Below are 23,347 nucleotides of genomic sequence, written 5' to 3' on the forward strand. Positions count from 1 at the left end.
CCTCTGTGGTGCCAACAATTCCACTTGTCCCGGACCCACAAAACAAAATCTAGCCAAAACAAAATCCCAAAGGATACTGGAGCTACCATCAAGAATTTGGGGAACTACCTCTGAAAAGGGTGCTGATAGTATGACTTTCTCATTCCCACCCTGACTCAATGATATATGCTGATGCTCCTAGCAGACAAACATCTTAGGCAACCACTGAGCTAGGCCCACACTTTAATCCATGCTGAGTCCAGGCAGTAGCCATTAGATCTACTTGACTCAAGAGAAAAGCATCTCTGAGGGCCTGAAAGCTATGGGCACTAAACCAAGCCTACACTGAACCAACCTGAAGGGTACGAAACTGAAGAAGAGTTAGGACACCAGGGACCTTCTTTGATTGCAAGTAGAGACATTAAAAAAATCACTGAAGTTGAAGAATGGGTGAGGAATTTTAGAAACCAGCCAGTTCAGCTTCTTCAGAATGTTGGTTTATCTGAGATGACAAATTGAGGACCAAAGAGCATCTTCCAACAGAGAGACTCAAAGCCAGAGGCCACAAGCACATTAGGCAAACACAGGTAACCTTGAAGTTGATATTCTGCTCAACACAGAGCAGAAAGCCTCTCTGCAGCTAGGAAGTACGATCCTTTACAGTGTGAATCTCAGCCTCTAAACTTGCTCTGGGTGGAATTTGGAAAGCTGCTGCTGGGAAGAACAGATTTTTTCTAAGATCATTGGGCTACAAACGTACACCCAAAGATGTGTGCTCTTAGCAATAAACCCATTGGTACATATTGCTCATGGAGGACCCTCGACAGGGAAGGAGCTGAGAGAATGAATGGATGAAGGCTCTAGAACCTTCTGGTGCCTGAAGAGGGAGGTTGATGTAGACATTGCAGTATGTAGGACCCAGAGTGGCAGTGCCAGGAGAGTGATGATAACACATCAGTCTTAGGTCTGAGGAGTTCCAGCTTACAGGGGGACTTTCAAAGAAATTTGCAATAATCAGCTGAATCTATGGGATTAGACCTCAAACCTGGGAACCTGGGTGAAGTGAAATATTGAGGGGTCACATTCATCAAAGCTTGGAATGTGGGTAAATTTTTGGTGATTAAGAGAGTAGAGAAGGGGTTCTTCATTCAGGGTCCAAGCCAATAGATGTGATCCAGGGGTCTATAAAACCCCTGAAGTTATATGCAACATTTTATGTAAACATAACTTCACGTTAAAAGAGAATTTTTTACTGAGGCAGACGTTCATGGAAGGTGCAAAATTTTTCATGACAGGTGGAGGAGACACTAACTTGTTCACTGAGGTTAAGAAAATTAAATGATCAGGATTGAAGAGGAGAGGGGAAGTTTGAGGAAGGGGGTCACATGTCTGACCCTCATCTTGAACATGTGAACTGAAAGTGGTGACTAACTCCATGCTTCCCTGGACGAGCAAATAAGAGTGGCCAAGTTGGGATTGTTCTGAGCTGAGAGAAGCTAAGAGGGAAGGGTGCCAGGAGGGGTTCACACCCTGAGCACAAAGAAACAAGAGGGTACTCAGACTGAGAGAGGAAGAGAAGAGAGTGTGTCACTGTGCCCAGCTCACAAAGATGCCCACACCCCAACATTTGAAACCATGCATATGGTCCCTGAATGGCAAAAGGGGCTTTGTAGGTATAATAAGTGAAGGAGCTTGAGATGGGGAGGGGATCCTGATAACCCAGGAGAGCCCAATGGCATCACAAGTGTGCTTCTGAGAGGGAAGGAGGCAAGAGGGTGAGATTGGAGAAGGAGATGTGACAGCAGGAACAGAGGTCAGAGAGAGAGAGAAATGTAAAGAAACTACACTGCTGGTTATGAACATGGAGGAAGGGGCCATTGGGCAAGGAACATGGGCAGCCTCTAGAAGCTGGAAAAGACAAGGAAGTTTGTTCTTCCACAGGCCTCCAGAAGAGACCAGCCCTGCTGACACCTTGACTCACAAAACTGAAGGATGATTTATCTGTATTGTTTAAAGCCTCTACATTCCTGGTCATTCATTACAACAACAATAGGAAACTAATGTCTTTGGCCAGAAGGCGAACAAGGCAGATGTCACTGACAAGGGGGGCAGGGGAGAACCAGGAAAGGACCATGGACAAGCTGGCTTTAAACTCTACCAAGGCTGGGGAGGACTGAAGCAGAGGCATTGTCTCAATGTCAGTCAAGTAGGAACATTCTGGTTCCTCACCTCTTCTTCCTCTCCAATTTCCTTCAGCAGAAGGGACTCCACAAACCATGGTTAGTAAAACAAAGGGATGAGGAGGAGCTGTGATATGGGGAATATAAAAAAAGAAACAAAAGCCTTCCTCAAATGCAGGTGTCCACCCTAGGGCAGGTCCAGCAAGGGAAGAGGGAGATGTTTCAACTTTATTCCATGTTCTAAGTTTTGACCATCACAAGGGACTGGCCTCTAAATTTCTGACTCTTGTTACTAGAGAGAAACTGTGTGGCCCAAAAGTGACTGGAGGTCCATAGGATGGCCTGAAACCATCTCCCAAAGTCAAGGAGCAAATGGCACTGCTGAGACCCTCCAAACATGCAGAGACAGACATGGACATGTGTCCATACCCTGGGAGGGGAAACTGTTCTCCAGGTCTGATCATCCGCCTCCTGGAAAGAGAGTTGTAGCTTCCATCTGCATTTCAGAGATAATTTGGGAATTCTCAAAAGTTAAGAATTATCAACATAGAGAAAGAGGCCAAGGTCTGGGCTTGGGGGAGAATGTGTATTCTTGGGTGTGGGAGGGGACCACCAGAACAAAATCAGTGGAACGAAGTGGAAGATCATAGTGCAGGCAGATTATGGTGTTCTGCAGACTGCTCACCTAATGCAGCGACCAGGAAGGAGAGTGGATGGCGCAAAACAGTGGAGCCAACCAGGAGGAAGCCTGGGAGCTCATCATTGTGGAGGAGAGGTCCCCTCCACCTCCTGCCTGATTCTGTGATTCTGCTTTGTGCCTTGTCACAAGGGAACTGAGAGAGCTGGGCGAGATGTTTTTGAGATGACTGTGGCACCACACCAAACTCAGGAAAGGAATTTTGTTAGGTGGAAGCAGCACTAAGAGCCCCAGGGAGACCACCCAAACCCCCAACCCCAGCAGGCACTGACAAGAAGTGTTTTTTTTATGGGCCCATCAAACCACCCCACTCCCAGAGGATGGAAGCTAGGTATAGTATTTCCAATCATACAACTTGAGAGTACTGCAAGAGAGGTATAATGGCAGGTGGGCCATGGTGGCTCAGCAGGCAGGAATGCTTGCATGTGATGCCAGAGGACCCGGGTTCGATTCCCAGTGACTGTCTATGTAAAAAAAAAACAGAGAGGTATAACAGCTATGCGTAGCTTTTGAAAATCCTAAGCTGGACAATAGGAAACAAAACTTCATAAATATTGCTGAGACCATTGTGCAATAATCGCATCATCTATTAAGCACATACTATGGGTCAGAACTGTTCCAATTAACAATAGTATGTGGCCATGAAGATCAGAGACCAAAACTGTAGTGGCTTAAACACACAAGAGATCATTTTCTCCTACAAAAGAAGCTTGAATGGCAATATAGGGTTGACATGCAATGCCAGAAAATGATCAAGATGCAAGGCACCAGAACACTTCTATTGCTTTGCTCTCCTATCCACAGAGCTGGTTTCCATCCTGCAGGTTGTCTCATGTTTCAAGACAGCTGCTGGAGCTCCAGCCATCTTGTCCTTTTCCCCAAAAGCAGATAGGGCAGAAAGAACTCCTCCCAGCTAAGTCAGCTTTTTATGGGATTATTTTATTGAAGTCCCAAATAACAATTTCACTTATATCTTGGTCCCATGGACACACCCAGCTCCTGAGAAATGCAGGGTTTATGCAGTAAGCCATGTGCTCAAAAAAAAAAGAAAATACTAAAGTGGCATTCTGTTACTGAGGAAGAAGGCAAGAAGAAGTCCCCACCACTGATACTTACTTAGCTTCTTAGGCTAACCCACTATATCCTGCTATGCCAACAAGTGGCCAGACTCCCTGTTGAGTGAGCTGGTATGGTGTGTCTATGTTTCTTATTGTATTGGTAGTGGTGTGTGTGTGTGTGTGTTTCTGTCTGAGTGTGGATACGTGTAGGGGTGGAGAGGTATATGTGTGTGTGTGTGTGTAGTGTCTCTGTATCCATGTTTTGCATTGTATAAATGGGCCTGTTTTACACTGTGTGTGTTTGTATAGAGATGGGTGTAAATCTTTGTGTTTCAGAGTGTGGATGTAGGAGAATGTGGGGGTGTGTCTGTGAATGAGGGAGGATTTTGAGGAGGTGTTAAGAAAGAGACCCCTGTTTCCCCTCACCAGCCTTCGTGCTGGCCCTAGGAGGCACATGGGCCAACCTGGCTGACCTCAGTGGAAATCTGACACAGACTTCCTTATTTCACTCCCCTTTACCTGGATTCACATACTTCCTCCTCTGTGTTCCCATAATGCAGGAAACCATCACGACAGAAGCTTTCCACTGCCTTCATCCAAATGCCAACATAAGGGATTTTCTATCAGTGACATAATAATAGCACAATCAACTGAGCCTTGAGTTCCACAGGCACCTTGGTGGAGCCCACGGTTCATAAAATCCACAGATGCTTCCTTCTCTGCTTGTTTTAACATGGCAGAGAATTAGACGAAGTTGAGTTCTAGTGTCAAACGGAAGGCAGAATATGAAAGTGATGAGCTTGGATATTTAGCTGAAATGATTTCCAAATTAAATGTGGAAAGTGAAGTTTGAGCTCTCCTTTCAGCTTACAGTAAAATGTGAGAGGAAAGGAATAAACTGAGAATTGAACTCTTGGGTAGAAAGAAACCAGAAATTGATGGTTTGGAAAATTCTGAGCTTCCAGAAAATGCGTCCCAAAAGAAAACTTCCCCACATGAGGATTTAAGCAAACTGCGAGTCAGTCAGCCATTTCAGTACCAATCAAGATGGGAGATGGATTTATCTACAAACTATTTGTGGAAAGTCCTATTGTCTTATGGTTTGGTCCCCTGTGTGCTGCATGCAAAACCACCATATTTTTTTAACATCTGTATGAATGGAACCACTGCAAGCTTGGATTAAAAGGGGCATAAAAGGCAACAGATTGAAGGAAAAATGACTGCAAATGCTGAATGATTGAAGTTAAGTCTGAAGCCAGGGTAGCAGAACCAACCATGACTGTGAAAATGGTAATTGTACCCAGGAGCTCACAGAGGCCAGGCCTTCTGCCCCATTGTTCAGGAAGAGTACTGCCACGCCAGGTTTCAGAGAGGGTGGTAAACATTTCACCAGGATTGGCGGTAGTCTGACCAGCACCCCATTTTTCTGAGAGGCCTCAGCCTGTGTGCTGGAGATGGCAGGGAGTCAGGCCACCAGTCAAAAGCTTGAGGAGTATAGAGCTGAGAGTATGGGCATCTCCCCATTGCTTGAGATGTTGGAGCCCTTACCCCAGTGCTTGGAGTGCCCTGGGCCTCTGCATAGCCCTTGGAATCGGTGGGCTGCCACTATATCAAATCCTGAGGATAAAATGTCATTCTTTAGATGATTCTTAAACCTTAAAATCTAGTGCAGTATGCCCTGAAGTTTTCAGAATTGTTTGGGTCCAATGGATCAATTTTCCTTTTAATTTTTCCCTATTGCAATGGGAATTTTTATCCCATGACTGCCCCGCCTTTGTATACTGAAGACAGATAACTTGTTCTAAGCCTTATACATGCACAACAGGAGGGAAATTTTTATGCAGGACAGACTAAACCTATAATTGATTTTGATGAGATTTGTACTTAATATTGGTACTGAAGCGATTTAATAATTTTGTGGTAGTGTGATGGAATGAATATATTTTGTATGTGGAAATAACATGTCTTTGGGGGATCCAGAGGGTAGAGTGTGATGGTTTTAAGCTGTTATGTACCCAGGAAAAGACATTTATTAAAATCCATTGCTGTGGGTGCAAACCAATTGTGGATGGGAGCTTTTGAATAAGTTATTTCAGTTGAGCAGTTGTGGCAGGGTGGGTCTTATTCCTCATTCCAAAGTTATTTGATAAGAGTAGAAAGGACACAGAAAAGTCCAGAGAGCTCAGATAAGCATGAGAGACAAGAACACACAGAAGTTGAGAGAGGGAGTCACTGAAATCATAAGCTGAAAACAAAGAAACCCAGGAGAGAAGGACCTACTGACACCAGTCATGTGCCACCGATGTGAGAAAGGTGTCCTGAATGCCAGTGGCCCTTCTTCAGAGAGGCATTGTCCTGCAGATGCCTTAATTTGGACATTTTCATGGACTTAAAATGCTAAATTTGTGAGATGAAAAATACCCATTGTAAAAGCTAATCCATTTCCTGTATATTGGATTCAGCTTTAACACACTGAAACACCAAGTCTAAGGACGGTTTTTATAGATTTAATGGATTCAAACAAGGGGAGATGGAACTGTTATTATTACAATACCAAATATAAACACGGCTGAGACTAGTTTAGCTCCAATAATTTCAGTTATTAACTATCTTTATTATTATTAACTTTTGATTATTTTACAATATAGAAAGAAAAATGTCTATATAATGATTCAGTAATCATAATCATTTGTTAGTGCTTAATTTCTTGGTTACATCACGAGCATTGAAAGGAGGAAATGAAGCAGTCACCCCTTTGAGCTGTTCAAGGAAGCACAGGGATGGCCACTGAAGGAGGCTGAGCCATCACTAGGAGTCCTCGAAGCCACAAAATAGTAAACCAGTTTGGAGTCCCCCAAAAAACATTTCTCTTATTATCCCATTCCCTGTGCCTATGATGCAAGATAGTCCTGCTTCTCCCCAGGAAATGGCAGATATGCCGAGGAGATGACACTTACTGGGCACACGCACACAGGACAGCAGACAGCAGCTGCGAACGCCAAGGAACTGCTGCTCCTACCAAGCATTTGGGATCAGCGCACTCCTGTGAGGAGTTAAACATCTCAGCAGCCCACCTCAAATTCCATCCCCCTTAATCACTGAAGTGACAGCCTGGCTATCCACCAGCTCCTGACTTGAGAAGGCTCAGCAGAGCCCTCAGAAGTAAACACTAGGATAAAGCTGGATGAGAGAAAAGTGAGTTGCTCCCCCAGGCCCATAGATATAAACAGAAGAGTAACAGACCACAGGGAAAATACCATCTGCTTGAGCCCCTGGGACTCAGGACATGAGGGCTCCATTCAGCAGGGAAGACCATGTGGATGCCTCTGGTTTACCAGCTGGGCCAGGGGTGCAAATCTACTGCAGCACAGCGGGGTCAGCTCTCTCTACCTTTGTCTCAGGCCACCAGGGTTATCACAAATACCACAGCCCACAGAGAGGGCTGGCTTATATAACGGAAATTTATTGCCAGTCATGTTGGACGAAGGCCCTTCCTGATACAACTTGGCCCAAAGACCCCATTTACAAATGAATGCATATGGGGGACATAATTCAAGCTACTACAGCTCTGGATCCCACACAGCCCTGCCACTGGGGAGCAGTGTTTCAGCCCAGCTCCTCCTCCCTCACCCTGCCTTGTCCCTCCCACATCATATCTCCCATGATGTCCACATTATTCACACAGAACCTTAGACCTGAACATGCATCCGCTTGTCCACCTACTGCCCATGTCCAAAGCTACCCTGCCCTTATAAGGATCAGGTACAGTCTGTGTCCTCATTGGCCTCCCAGCAGTGCATCCAGGACTGGCAGGGTCACAGATTCAGAAGAATAATGGGGGAAAGTAGGGTGGAAGCAGATCTGCTTGCCTCTTTGGCTGAGTCCATATCTCACGGCAAGTATTACACAGACTACAGGGGTTGAGGGCACTGGTGTGGTCCATGAGGATGCCCTTTCCTCCCTCCGCTTCCATCCATTAATATCTAGCACCAACTGACCTTCCCACTATCCCCTAATCCCCACCCCAATGACCAACATTGAGGGTCAGGGCTTTATAGTGCTCTGGGATGGACTAAAATTCCAGGAAAAGATGGAACATGAGTCCCAGGCATGAGGTCTGCTGGGTCAGTGTGGAGAGCATCTAGGGCCCAGAGGAGGGTTCAGGGCTGGGGAAGACGTGTGTCCACACAGTGCTCGGCCCCTTTCTGGTCACCTGGTATCAAAGTTAACTCATGATGCCTCCTACCTGGAGTCTCAGAGGAGTAAATGGGGCTATGGGTGGGGCAGGAGGCAGCCCTTCCCACACACGAGGATGCTTTGCATGGAGACCATTCCCTGATTTAGACCCAGACCTCAGGACACTTGACAATGCCATCTTAAAAATGGGGCCAAGGGTGGGGGAACACAGCCTTGGGAACAGGTAGTCTGGCAGGACTAGGACAAATACACAGGTATTTGCCAGAGGGTTTAGAAGGCAACCTTATCTCGGGTCCCTTCATCTTCACATGGGTTCTAAGTGCATAGCAGGCTGGTCCAGTGGTAGGAGGAAACACAGCAACCTGTCAAAGGATGTGTCTAAGTTTCATTCTCATGCACACATGCCCTACAGGCTGCAGACCCCAGGGGTTCTTCCTCTTCAGGCTTCCTGCCTCAGGTTATTATTCTATCTCATTGTCAACATTGAGATCTGCAGGATTGGAAATGAGGCCCTTTGACTTCCAATTGGTCATGCCCACATTCTCCATTTCCAGATCCCTTTTGCCAAGACCTACTGATTTTACTAGACTTTCAAAGAACGAACTTTGGGCTTCCATGATCTCTTCAAGTGTATCTTTGTTTTCTAGTTCATTCATTTCTGTTATACTTTCCTTGCATCTATGGTATTTTCTCTAAATTCAACTTGCAATTCTTTGTCTAATTTCTTGGAAGAGAAGCTAGAATTGACAATAAACTAGAATAACTTTGCAGCATTCCTGGACAGTCTGCTTCTTACGTGGAAGAAGGGGGTCAGTAGGAGAAGGCAGTAGGTGGTGGGTTCAGGCAGCTGGACTCTGGAAGCTATACCTCTATTCCTATCAGGTAGAATGGATGAAAGCCATGCAAAGATAGGAGAATGAATTAATAAATGAACAATTATGATGATGAGTGAATGAATGAATGAACCTGCAAACAGAACTGAAGGACTGTACATGACCCAGCAAGCACTCCATGTCCTGAAGTGAGGGCTTTGATATACTCAAGGCAGGGGACCTCCAGCTCAGATAATCACAGTAATGGGAAATGACACCCCATTTCTTCTCACCAGGCTGGAACAGCCACAATGCCGAACAAGAAGTTAGAGTGCAGCAGTATGGGTCCCAGAAAGTGCTCTGAGAAGCCTTTATTCTCCCAGGAACCCAAATACACTAGGTCTACAAAGCTATCTGTCACTCCTGACGAGAAGTACAAGACCACTCTACTTTTCCACACAGGTGCTGTTCAGTAAGGTGAATTCGGTAAACCATGGCTTGGCATCCACCAGAAAAGTGCAGCGCAGCTGAAAAGGAGAAATGATGAAAGAGAAGTTAGAAAGCGCAACAAGTTGAGAGCAGTACATGGAGGATGTGCTCAAATGAATAAAAAAATTACAAAACTGCAGAAAACAAAGTAGGTTTCTCGTGGGCCAGACCATGAACAGCTCAAGTCAGCTGCAGGAAGAAGGAGCAGACGTTGCTGAACCACGCACCTGCCACCTTTCCCAGGATGTCCCTGCCCCTAAGGGATTTCTGTCCACCAACAGCCTCCCCAGAACAAAAGACTCTGAAGGATCCCCCACCCCATTTGTCCTGGGGAGCTGACTGCCTAATGGATACTCTAGCTGGACACCCACCAACTGCCCAGCCCTAGGACTGGCAGGTGAAGTGGGTTCCATTTCTACTGAGGGATCTACCCTCACTGAGACCCAGATCGGCCCTCCAGGGCTCCCTGAGCCAGATCAGCTTCCAGGATGGTGGTAAGATCAGAAATCTGGACAAGGAGAATCCTTGCATCAAGGAAACAACAGAGAGGGAAGATGATCAGATAAAACCTAGCCACCCAGTCCAGAGGGACCTCATGGAGAAATTCACATGCCTGAAAGTCATGTAGAGCAGAAAGGGTCAAGGTTGACACCTTGGAGTTAGGGCTGTACCCAGAGAGAAGGGCAGGTGGACGCTGCAGGTCAGCCCTGTTCTCCCAAATATGCTCTGTGCTCAAAATGAACACATTCTCCAGCTCAGAGGGAGCCCTGATACCTGCCAGGTGAAGGGCTAGCATTCCTCATTTCACTCTACCAGGATGATCTCCTGGTGACTCCCCTAAGCCTTCTCCCATGGACCCTCCTAGGTTTTAGCTTAGATGCCCAGCACATCTGTGCTACTTTAGGGTCAAATTTAAGGTCAAACCTGTTTTGCTTCTTGGCCTTCTTGAGAGGGACAGTTTTCAATGTCCTCATCATTCTTTCTGCAAATCGTGCGGGCTAATTCCAAGTCCATTAAATATATGAATTGAAACCTCTGTCAAGAAATTGCAGCAAATGTTATGAAATAGCCACTTTTCAGAAGAAAGAAAAAGGCAGAGAAACATAGAATATTCACGTGCATATAAATTAGGATATTTCTACAGTGTGCAGTTTCTCTTCTTCATCTTATTGTTTCCTTTTTTTTCCTTTTTTTTTTTTGTTGCAAGGACATGCTCCAGGAATCAACAGGTGAGACTTCTGCCACTGAGCCAACATTGCACCACCCTCTTCCTCTAATTTTTAATTCATGTTTTATTACTCGTTTTCCTTTTAATGATCAATATTTCTCACAGAAGACACTCACATACATACCTAAAACTGGTTCTAGAATGTTCCCTGCAGCACTCTGCGTAATGGTCAGCCCCTAGAAGTCACATAGAGTTCATTGGCTATAGAAGGTGTGGCCCAGGTAGACAACAAGCACTGCACAGCAATGAGCCCAAACGCACTATAGCATCATCGAAAAGCATAAAGAGTCTCTCCAACGCATGGTTGGTAAATATGAGTAATCAGTCTAAAGAACTCATCCTGAATGATTCCAACACACACAGTTGGAAAACATGACGCTATAAGAAACCAGGCCACACCAACACTCACGGGGCAGGACCCCATGGGGAGTGAGGGGCTCCCTGGTGCCAAAAATGTTCTGTCTCCACGGGTTGTTGGCACGCAAAAGGAAGAGCTCATCCTGCAAACATTCATGGAGTCGTGTGATGGTCTGTGAGTTCATTAGGCTTCTATAAAGAAGTTATTAAAAGTTCTTCTTTTCCCTTCTGTGATGCTTTGAAACAGGTGACCCCAGAAAAGTGGTGTTTTGGGTCTTCATTCAATATTGCAGGATGGGATCTTTTTTGTTGTTACTACTTTGAGATGTGACCTGCCCATTCAAGGTGGGGTCATGTATTGGAGGCCTTTAAGACAGAACCATTTTGGAATAAAATTCAGAGCCCACAGAGCCAGAGACCTTTGAAGCTGCAGAAGGAAAATGTCCCTGGGGAATAATTTTGAAATTAGAAACCTGGAGAGAGAAACCTAGCAGAGATCCCAACATCACTCCCAGGGTACAGAGAAACTCCTAATGTCATCAGCCCTTCCTTGACTAAGGGTATCTTTCTCTGGATGCCTTAATTTGGACATTTTTATGGCCTTAGAAATGTATACTTGCTACTTAATAAACTCCCTTTAAAAAGCCACTCCATTTCTGGTATTTGCATTTCAGCAGCTGTAGCAAACCAAAACACCTTCCTTAAATACAGATCAAGGATTTCTCAGGAAGAACTCAGAAAGAAAAACAAATCCATTCCAGAAGTCCACCCCCAACCCCCTGGGGGAAGCAGCCCTTTCTCTGGACTGACCTGGAAAGTACCAGAAAGCTGACTTAACCTGGAGCTCAGGTGACCTTGGTGCCCACAGAGACCATGCACTACCCAACAACACACACACATCTGTCCCTCTGCACATGGGCTTCCCTTCACAGAGCCTGGCACTGGGGTTTGGGGGTGAGGCAGCAAAAGGAGAGGTGTCATTGGGACATGGTATCTTGCTGGCCATAGGGTTACAGGGCCTGGGGCTGCAACCCAAGGAAGAGAAAAGCCCTAAAGGAAAGGGGGAAGCATTTGGGGTGGCAGCAGGTTCTAGCAGGGATGATGGGTCCACAGAGCCACCCCTGCAGGAGCATGTTGCCAAGACGGGTCACCCACACCCCCATCAGAGCCCCTGCTGATGTGGCACCCAGCTCAGGGCCACCCATCCAGGAAGACAACTTCAGGATGGACAAAATGACTCCCCAGGGTGGTTGACAAACAGGATCCTGCCCACAGGAAGCATAAAGTAACCAAAATAGCAGTGGAGAAGATGGCAGAGCCATGCTAATGACACTTACATCCCCATCACGTCCAAGCTATCACTCCCTTGCAGGCTGGACAACCTCCTCTTTGTCCCTTCTTTCAGCTCCTCCCTCCAGCTCATCTCAGTTCCTGTCCTTCCACCACTCCAGCCATCCTCTCCTCAACTGATGGGTTCACAACTCACCGTGTGCTCAGGGCCCTCGTCCAGGACCCTCCAAGATGCCTTTCACTCCCACACACATCTCAGTTCAGGCAGCTCCACCTCTGGGGGATCCAGAAGCCAGCACTTCCTCACTGTCAGCACCTAATGCACCAGGTGTTTCCATGAGCTCCCACCTGGGCTCAGCCACCCCATGCAATTAGCAGTGCCACACCTGCCTCTCTGCACATTCCATCCTGTGATACAGGTTCAGGGAGGATCCTGCCACTCACTCAGTTTGCCTGCTGTGGCCAGACTCTGTCTTCTCTGTGGCCACCCACCCTGTTCCTGCAAACCTTTCAATGTCCAGGTCCCTCAGCTGGTATCCCTATAGAGAAGCCTCCTCCTCCCACCAGGCACAAGTGCCAGCCCCTTCCAATGCCACTCACTTCCCTGTGGCCCCTTTACTACTCGGAGGGTGCAACCTGCCCTGCTCCGTTAGAGTCAGAATTATGGAGCTCATTTATGTCCCTCAGGTCAGCCCCATGAGAACACAGCCTTCTCTTACTACTTCCCACACACACCCACAGTGTGGGCTCCCCGGAAAGGTGAATATCCACTCTGCAATGACACATCTGGCCCCACAGTGCAGCGTGGAGGCCCCAATCCAGGAGAGTACAGACAGAACAAGCCCCATTCCTCATCCCAAGTGTCCTCACACCCCGGGGAGGCCCCATTGGGTCTTCTCTGTTTGTCTTGCCCCTGGGTTTTTGCTTTTCAGCTGCTGGTTGCCTTCGCCATTCTCCTGCTTGCCCATCTCTGCCCGCCCCTCCTCCCACTGTTATCTCAGGCTCACATTCTGTGTCTCTCCCCCAGGCCCTCGCAGAAGTTTTACCTTAATATCTATGGCCCTGCTGACCTTTTCTCTATCCACCCTGTTTTTTACAGCTCTGCTCCTCAAGGAAACATTACAGAAAGTTGAAAAATTCCTAATGAATACTTGCATGTTTAAAATAAGAACCACAGAGAAAGTCAGTGGCTCTTTCCTTCAGACTCGGGCTCCCCCAAACTGGGCCTGGTCCCAGGCAGACCTGGGGCTGCAGGCAGCTGGAAGCCACCCTCACCTTGCGCTGGCTCTGTCGGATCCACACCAGCTTGTACGCGAACTCGTCCTCATTCTCCTGATTGAACTTAAACAGGGCATACTCCATCGACATGAGGAAATATTCTGTGGTTTTACTGATGTCATAAAATTCATAGCGATACATCCAGACATGACCCATCAGCACTATGACCCCCAGAACCAGAGTCAAGTTGAGAGACATGGGTGCTCTCCGCAGGGGACTGAAGTTGAAGACACGGGGGCAGAGAGGGCAGTGACAGCAGCTGCCAAGGACAACGTCACAGCCTGGACACCACGCAGCCCTGCCCCTGCAGGCCCTGAGCTGGTCACCTCCTCCTGCCTTGGAAAAGCTCCTCCTCCTCACTCCACCTCACCCCTCCCTTGTCAACAAACACACAGCAACCTGGAGACCAAATTTCCCACAGTGTCCACATCCTTCCTCCAAAGCCCTGGACCCAGGACACACATCAACCTGCCCACTCCCTGCCCATGTCCAGGGCAGCACTTCACTGACCTACCCTGAGAAGGACCTGAGTGGGGACTTTGTCCACCTCGCTGGTCTCCCATTAGTGCATCCACGCAGGGTCATGGGAACTCAGAAGAATAATGGGGGAAAGAACGGACGAAGCCGATCTTGTGTCCCCTTGCCTGTGCCCAGGACCCAGGGCGAGCATTAAAGAGCTTACAAGGGGGCGGGCCGTGGTGGCTCAGCGGGCAAAGTGCTTGCCTGCTATGCCGGAGGACCTCGGTTCGATTCCCGGCCCCAGCCCATGTAACAAAAACAAAAAAAACAAAATACAATAAAAAACAAGAAAATGTTTAAAGATGTTTCCCTTTCTTCCTTCCTTCCTTCCTTCTCTCTGTCTTTCCTTTAAAAAAAAAAAAAAAAAAAAAAAAAAGAGCTTACAAGGCAGAGGCATTGGTGATACCCACAGGTGCCATTTCCTCCCTCTGCACATCTTCACCAATTACTTGGGGTCACTTTTGGAGCCTACCGACACTCCCACCATCCCCTAACACCCACCCTAAGGCCCAACAGCAGGGGACAAGGCTTTATAATATCCTGGGGTGGACTGAGAACCTCAGGAAAAGGGGCAATGGGAGCCTCAGGCATGACGTTTCCCAGGTCTATGTGGCGAGGGGTGGGTAAACATGCATTTCCATGGTGCTTGACACCTTTCTGGTCTCCTGGACTCGAAAAAGAATCAACTCATGATGCCTCCTACCCAGAACCACAGAGGAGTAAATAGAACACATGTGATGTGCTGATCTGGATGTTGTGTCACTCGTACATTCAGATCTGAACAATGGGGCTAAGTAAGGAACAGCATTGGGAACTAGGGAAGGGTTCAGAAGTGATGGGGGTGGGGAGTGGAAAGCCCCACCCAGACCCTGTCCATACTCCTGTAACTTGATGCTGACCAAATGGGCTTAGGATAGTGCAGATTGGAGAAGCGACAAAGCACCTCCTACAAATTGCGTCTAAGCCCCCTTTATGGGCACACCCCAGAAGCTGCAGTCCCCAAGTTTTGTTCAGACTAGTTGGGAATGTATTGAGGCCCCTTTTATTCCTGACATAGAACCACCCACTTTCTACAATTCCAGGTCACCCTTGCTAAGGCTTTAGAACTTCATTAAATATTCAAGGAACCCGCTTTGGGATCTCTTCCTTCCTAGGATACCTTTGGTTTCTTTTATGTTCAGTTCTGCATTTTTGCTGTTTTTCTCCCTCCTGCTCCATTCTCTGGGTTCAATTTCTCATTCTACGTCTTAACAAGTAAGACATAGACTTGGTTCTCAGATCGTAACACTGACCCTTCTCCAGTCTACACATTTCCTGCTCTTCTGTCCCTGAAATGCCCAATGCTATTTAGCAGCATCCACCATGTTTGTTATGCCAAATGTTTTTAATCATTTCATTTACATATATTTGGAACCACCACCAGAACTGTAGCCTTCGTGTTAGGAAGAGACTGATGAATAAAGTCCAGTAGGCCCAACATGCAGGCTCCATGCTGAATCTCCTGAAAGAAAAACCAAAACCCTAAAACATTTCCACGTCCTGTAAAGGCCTGGCTTGCCCAGACCAAATTTAAATCCAGCCAGTGAGTAATCATCACTTGTCTTCCTTGTTCCTATACAACCGACCCCTCCCTTTTTGTAAGACCACCCCTAAGTAATGGAAACTTCACATCAACCAATCAGGCAATTCCTCACTGGCTCCACATGGGAGGTGACTCCCAGGAATGAGTCTGGCCCTGGCACCATGGGATCAACAATGCCATCCTGACCAAGAGGGGGAAAAGAAGTGTATTAAATAAAATATCAGTTGCTTACTGCCTGACTTTAAGGCATATTATGAAGCTACAGTGGTCAAAACAGCCTGGTACTGGTATAAAGATAGATACATTGACTAATGGAATTGAATAGAGTATTCACATACAGACCCTCTCATCTATGGACAATTGATCTTTGATAAGGCAGTCAAGCCAACTCACCTGGGACAGAACAGTCTCTTCAATAAGTGGTCCCTAGAGAATTGGATATCCATATGCAAAAGAATAAAAGAGGACCTGTATCTCACACCCTATACAAAAGTTAACTCAAAATGGATCAAAGACCTAAACACTAGATCTAAGACCATAAAACAGTTAGAAGAAAATGTAGGAAAATATCTTATAAATCTTATACTTAGAGGTGGTTTTATAGACCTTACACCTAAAGCAAGAGCACTGAAGAAAGAAAGAAATAAACGGGAACTCCTCAAAATTAAACACTTTTGCGCAGCAAAGAATTTCATCAAGAAAGTAAAAAGACAGCCTACACAATGAGAGACAATATTTGGAAATGACATATCAGATAAAGGTCTAGTATCCAGAATTTATGAAGAGATTGTTCAACTCAACAACAAAAAGACAGCCAATCCTATTACAAAATGGGAAAAAGACTTGAACAGACACTTCTCAGAAGAGGAAATACAAATGGAATAAAGGCACATGAAGAGATACTCAACTTCCCTGGCCATTAGAGAAATGCAAATCAAAACCACAATGAGATATCATCTCACACCCACCAGAATGGCCATAATCAACAAAACAGAAAATGACAAGTGCTGGAGAGGATGTGGAGAAAGAGGCACACTTATTCACTGTTGGTGGGAATGTCAAATGGTACAACCGCTGTGGAAGGCAGTTTGGCGGTTCCTCAAAACCTGAATATAGAATTGCCATATGACCCGGCAATACCATTGCTAGGTATCTACTCAAAGGGCATAAGGGCAAAGACATAAACAGACATTTGTACACCAGTGTTTATAGCAGCATTATTTACAATTGCAAAGAGATGGAAACAGCCAAAATGTCCATCAACAGACAAGTGGCTAAACAAACTGTGGTATATACATACGATGGATTATGCAGCTTTAAGGCAGAATAAAGTTATGAAGTATGTAACAACATGGATGGACCTTAAGGACATTGTGCTGAGTGAGATCAGCCAAAAACAGAAGGACAAATACTGTATGGTCTCACTGATATGAACTGACATTAGTGAATAAACTTGGAATATTTCGTTGGTATCAGAGACCACCAGGAGATAGAAATAGGGTAAGATATTGGGAAATTGGAGCTGAAGAGATACAGATTGTGCAACAGGACTGAATATAAAAACTCAGAAATGGACAGCACAATACTACCTAACTGTAATACAATTATGTTAAAACACTGAATGAAGCTGCATGTGAGAATGATAGAGGGAGGAGGGCTGGGGGCATAAATGAAATCAGAAAGAAAGATAGATGTTAAAGATTGACATGGTATATTCTAGGAATGCTTAGAGTGTATAATAATAGTGACTAAATGTACAAATTTTAAAAATGTTTTTGCATGAGGAAGAACAAAAGAATATCATTACTGCAGTGTGCTGATAATAGATGGTAATTAATATTTAAAAATTTCAACTTATGTGTGAGACTAAAGCAAAAAATGTTTATTTGGTACAAATTTATATTTTGACTAGTGCATTTCCTAATATAACTTATGTAGATGGTTGGTTGAACACTTTAAGTACATGGAACTTTGGGTAGGACATGAGATTTTGTTGGTTTGTCCAGGTGATGCCCTGATGGATCCCAGAGTGATATGATCAGTGAGTGGAAAAGTATTCGCAAAGTCCCCTTTGGGGAATGGTGAGAACGGGGGAAAAAACTCAACTTCCCCAAGTTGAATTCTTGATATTCTCACAAGCAGTGTGGACAACCAAAGCTATAGGCTAAGCCCCCAGTCTTGGGATTTGTTCCTATGAAACTTAACCCCACAGGGGATAGGTCAAGCCTAATTAAAATTAGGCCTAAGAGTCACCCCCAAGAGAATGTCATTACTGCAGGGTGCTGAAAATAGATGGTAATTAATATTTTAAAATCTCACCTTATGTGTGAGACTAAAGCAAAAAAATATTTATTTGGTGCAAAATTTATATCTTGACTAGTGCATGTCCTAATATAACTTATGTAGATAGTTTCATTGAACACTTTAAGTACTTGGAATCTCAGGTAGAACATGAGATTTTGTTGGTTTGTTCAGAGTAATACCCTGATGAATCCCAGAGTGATTCGATCAGTGAGTGGAAAAGTATTCGCAAAGTCCCCTTCGGGGAATGGTGAGAACAGGGAGAAATTCAACTTCCCCAAGTAGAATTCTTGATACTCTCACAAGCAGTGTGGACAACCAAAGCTATAGGTTGAGCCCCCAATCTTGGGGTTCGTTCATATGAAACTTAACCCCACAAAGGGTAGGTCAAGTCCACTTAAAATTTAAGCCTAAGAGTCACCCTCAAGAGAGCCTCTTTTGTTGCTCAGATGTGGCCTCTTTATCCAGCCAACACAACAAGCAACCTTACCACCCTTCCCCTGTCTATGTGGGACATGACTACCAGGAGTGTGGACCTTCCTGGCAACGTGGGACAGAAATCCTAGAATGAGCTGAGACTCAGCATCAAGGGATTGAGAAAAACCCTAGAATGAGCTGAGACTCTGCATCAAGGGATTGAGAAAACCTTCTTGACCGAAAGGAGGAAGGGTGAAATGAGACAAAGTGGCAATGGCTAAGAGATTCCAGAGTCAAGAGGTTATCCTGGAGGTTATTCTTACGCATTAAGTAGATATCACCTTGTTATTCGAGATGTAATGGAGAGGCTGGAGGGAACTGCCTGAAAATGTACAGCTGTGTTCCAGCAGCCATGTTTCTTAAGGATGATTGAATAATGATATAGCTTTCACAATGTGACTGTGTGATTGTGAAAACCTTGTGTCTGATGCTCCTTTTATCTATCTCGTCAACAGATGAGTATAACATATGGAATAAAAGTAAATAATAGGGGGAACAAGTGTTAAAATAAATTTAGTATGAAATGCTAATGAAAGCAAGGGGTAAGGGGTATGGTATGCATAATCTCTTTTTTTCTGTTTTCATTTTATTTCTTTTTCTGTTGTCTTTTTATTTCTTTTTCTGAATTGATGAAAGTGTTCTAAGCAATGATGAATATGCAACTAAGTGATGATATTGTGAACTACTGAATATATATGTTGATGTTTTAGTACATTTGTTAATTTTTTTAATTAATAAATAATTTTTTTTAAAGTGAATAAACAAAATAAAATATCAATGGCTGAGAGAGTTCAAATAGAGTTGCAAGACTATTCTGGAGGACAGTCTAATGCAAGCTTCAGTTCTAGATATTGCTACCTATCATAGTTTGCCAATCCCCAATCAAAATCATTCCTGTCAATCCTAAAGAACACCTAGAGTGCTATATAAGATTCTACAAAGGTTCTATGCAGCAGGGTAACTTTCCAGAAAACTATAACCTCCAAATGGGTCGCTAAACTCAGATATGTCCGAAAATGAAGAGGGGCCAGTCCGTCAGAACATCAACTATTTCATGCCCCCTATTTCATATTATTGACAGCTCCTTCCAACATGAAAAAGGTAGAAAGGATATAGCCCAAATACCTCTAAAGAGTAGGAGAAAAATCAAAGGTGTTGGTGGAGCTATACATATAAGGTAGGGTTTAACAAATGAGTATGACTGCTGAATCATACTGATATTTCTTTTAATTGCCAGTAGTCTGGGAGCACCTAGTAGTAAAAATCTAAAAACGTGTAATTCTAAACCATATCAAATTCTGCAATCTGCTCTAGAAGTAATTGCTGCGATGTGCTTTGAAATTTATTGCTTTTTTGTATATGTTCTTATTGTTCACACAAAAAAAAGTCAATTATGATGATAAATAAAAGTATATGGGGCCGACCATGGTGGCTCAGTAGGCAGAGTTCTAGCCTGCTACACCAGAGACCCGGGTTCAATTCCCATGCATGACCAAGCAAAAAAAAAAAAAAAAAAAGCTTATGGAGTCTCCAATGGGACTGTAGCTGCCATGTTAGGTAGAGATTGATGAATAAAAACCCAATAGGCCTTACCTGCAGACACCCATACTGATTCCCCTGACAGCAAAACCAAATATCTAAGCTCCCTCTATGACCTGGCTTGCCCAGACAAAATTCAGCCCATCAATGATCATCACTTATCTTTCGCCTTCTTAGACAACCAACTTCTCCCCACTTTATAAGACCACCCCCAAGTAAAGTAGAAACTTAATGTCAACCAATCAAAACATTTCCTCACTGGCTTCCGCATTTGCTCTCTATGAGCTTCTTTTCTCCACGCCCTTGGTGGAGCTCCCTTGTGCTTTCCAAATGGGCTGCTGCTGGATTCATGAATCACTCCACAATACTGTAAATCCTAACTGGCACAAAAAAATTTCATTTCTCAAGATATACTGCTGAATTTCCAAACATTCTGTTTGTGGTTTTGCGTAACTTTATCTTCTTAAATTCAACGCCACCAGTATCTACGGTCAAACAACACACTGGAACATCACCTCCACGCAATTGCTTGAGACTTCCTTACGGAGAAAAATCCCCCTCAGCAGCTGCTGCCCCCAAGATGTCCGGGTGTCCGTGGGGCGCCGGCCCGGCGCGTGAACCTGACAGCCTGAGGATCCTGAACACCGCCACGCACCGCGCGCTGTCCGTGGGCCCTGAGGCCATCGGTCACTGGAGCCCTGCTCGCTTCGCCTTCGGCTGTGTCCGCAGATTCCAAACTTCTGGAAGCAGAATCCCTGCTCAGAGAACCGCCTCGCCAAGCCCCGGTCATGGGCAGCTACCTGGGCGAGCTCCAGCCCGCGCCGCCGCCCCGGGGCCCGAAGCGCCCGTCCCCCCTGCCCAGGCCCTCCTACAGCCAACCTGCCCAGGCTGAGCGCCCGGTTCTGCGTGTCTCCCGTGTGCGCACCCGACCCCTGCCCCAGATCCCGCCTGAATGGGAGCCCGTCACTCTCCTCAGGGCGCTGGTCACTGAGACTTGTAGGCGCTTTCCTAACAAGCTGCCCCCGCAGACCATCTCTGGCCGGATCCGTCCTGCGCATTGGACACTGACAGGGAGAGGTGGCTGTGGGATGCCCGGAACCGCAGGCGGTTCAGGAGCCCCGTCACGGTCAAAATCGCCCCTCCTGGGAGCAGAGGGAGCGGCTTTACCATTTGCTCAACCCCCGAGGAGCCCCCAGACCCCTGTGCCAGGGAGACTGTGCTGAAGGCCCTCAGCCGGTGCAACAAGGGGAAGAAGAAGTTTGACGAGCCGCTCTGGTTTGAGATTCCCGAAGACAAGAGCAGGAAGCCCAGCCCCGAGGCCAGGCGGTCTGCCTTCAAGCCTGTGGTGAGAAACGGAGTGAGCCCTCCCTTTGTGAAAGGCACATGGAGAACATGGGAATGTTGGCGAGTTTCCTCTCCAGGCTTCTGGTTTCATGAAGCTCCCCTGAGGGCATCCTTCTTCTTCATCTCCGAAGGTCTCTGGCTACATGGGCTCTCCTGGCTCTCTCATCATTCTGAAGCTTTCTCCAAAATGCTTCCTCTATTAAAGGATCCCAGTAAACTAATCAAGACCCACCTCAAGTGGGTGGAGTCACATCTCCCACTAATTAAACCCACAGTTGGGTGAGTCACATCTCCATGGAGGTAATTTAATCAAGTCTGCAGCCTAAAGTGTTGAATGGGAATTAAAAGAAAAGATGCTTCCACATGATTACATCAGGATTAAAACATGGCTTTTCCAGGGTACATATTCCTTTCAAACCAACACAGCCTGTGAATGTACCTGTTGGTCTTCTAGTCTTATCAGCTGTTGCTTTATATGATTTAACTATTATAAGAGGTGGCACCACAAATAGAATCACTGCCACTGCTATAACCAAGGCAGAATTTCACCTCAAGTTTTACCAAAGGCCACAGTTCTGGTCCTATATTGTCTGAGTCCTAAGACCAGTGGAATAGAAGCAGAATGGGGCAATTTCCATCTACATACTAGTGCTCAAATTGGAAGGCTGTTGGAATCATTTATGGAGGCTTTAAAATGTCCCACTGTCAGGCCCTATGCTGGAGGACACCGGACACAGGTAGTTGCATCTGAGCTTTACCTTAGAACTTCAGGTAGAAAAGGTGTAGCACACTGGGCTTGCCTGGCATGAAATGGGAGCTGAGGATGAAAGTATTTTCACTCACAGGCAATGATGACTAAAGTTCAGGGAATATCCATGTGTCTTTTTCCAGTCTGACTCATCCCTCTGAGTCTCCTACACAATGGGAATTGTTGACCAGCTTTGCTGACATCACAGACCTACCTTTGTACATTTATGTATGCCCCCATCCAATTGTGGGGCTTTCAGGAACTGAAAAACAGGTTGATTCAAAGGAGCAGAGCTGGCACAGACAATGGTCTTTCTGATGTGAAACAAAGGAGAAACCTCTTGCCAAAGGAGACTCAACTTGGAGCTCTGGTTCTAGGAGCATGCCACAAAGAAGCACCCAGTTTCTCCATCCAGAAGCTCTTCTACAGCAGTGACTGAGGACCCCACAGGAGATGAACTATCCCTCCAGGAGCCTGGATCCCAAAGATGGAGCAAGGGGGTAGGGGCACCTGCTTCATCACAGCATTTACTTTGCTTTCTTGTTGTTTAAAGAATGAGCGTATGGAGAGAATGGACAATGAATGAATGAGTGAATGAATGAACTTAGAAACAAACCTGAGAAGGCCGCCCATGAGCCAGCAAGGACTCCCTGGTCTAAAGTGAGGGATTTAACACAGTCAGGACTGTGTACCTGCAGCCCAAATAACCACAATAATGGTGGGAAATACGTCATTGATTTTCCCCATGCAGGGACATCCGTGACAGCCGAATGAGAAGTCAGAGTGCAGCACCACGGGGCCCGGAATGTATTCTGAGATGCCTTTACTTCTTGAGGCACCCACACACTAAATAGGTCTACTGTTCTTCCTGCCATGAAGAGCTATGCCCCACCCCCCTAATATTTCACAAGTGCTATTCAGGAGGGTGAATGTGGTGAACCATGGCTGGGCATCCACCAGAAAAGAGAAGCACAACTAAAAAGAAAAAATGATGAAAGAGAAAAAAGAAGTGCAACGTGTCGAGAGAAGTACATGTAGGACATGCTCAAGATGCCCCTAAAAATCACAAACTGGTGAAAGCAAACTAGCTTTCTCCTGGGGCAGAACGTGGACAGTTTAAGGCAGCAGCAGGAGGGACGAGCAGAGGCTGCTGACCCCGTGTTTGCCCTTCTGATCCCAGGCCCCCTGAGAATGGTGTCCCAGCCCCTGAGGGATTCCTGTCCACCCACAGCCTCCCCAGGACAGAGGACTCCAGAACATCCCCACCCCATT

The 23,347-nt window shown here is 45.9% G+C and overlaps 2 protein-coding genes across 2 annotated transcripts in view; one reads left to right on the forward strand and one right to left on the reverse strand.

The window, feature by feature from the left end:
* POM121L12 (POM121 transmembrane nucleoporin like 12) overlaps window positions 1-23,347 on the forward strand; it is a 69,564-nt gene that overhangs the window by 41,762 nt on the left and 4,455 nt on the right. The window lies entirely within an intron of this gene.
* Window positions 9,270-13,872, reverse strand: LOC143644863 (putative cystatin-16). Its single transcript, XM_077114408.1, has 3 exons — window positions 13,563-13,872; window positions 10,337-10,447; window positions 9,270-9,450 (listed from the first exon to the last, which is right to left on the reverse strand). The coding sequence occupies exons 1-3, from the start codon at window positions 13,761-13,763 to the stop codon at window positions 9,370-9,372; spliced, it is 393 nt and encodes a 130-aa protein (XP_076970523.1). The 5' UTR covers window positions 13,764-13,872; the 3' UTR covers window positions 9,270-9,369.

This window comes from Tamandua tetradactyla, chromosome 1 (genome assembly GCF_023851605.1).
Source record: "Tamandua tetradactyla isolate mTamTet1 chromosome 1, mTamTet1.pri, whole genome shotgun sequence".
Classification (NCBI taxonomy): domain Eukaryota; kingdom Metazoa; phylum Chordata; class Mammalia; order Pilosa; family Myrmecophagidae; genus Tamandua; species Tamandua tetradactyla.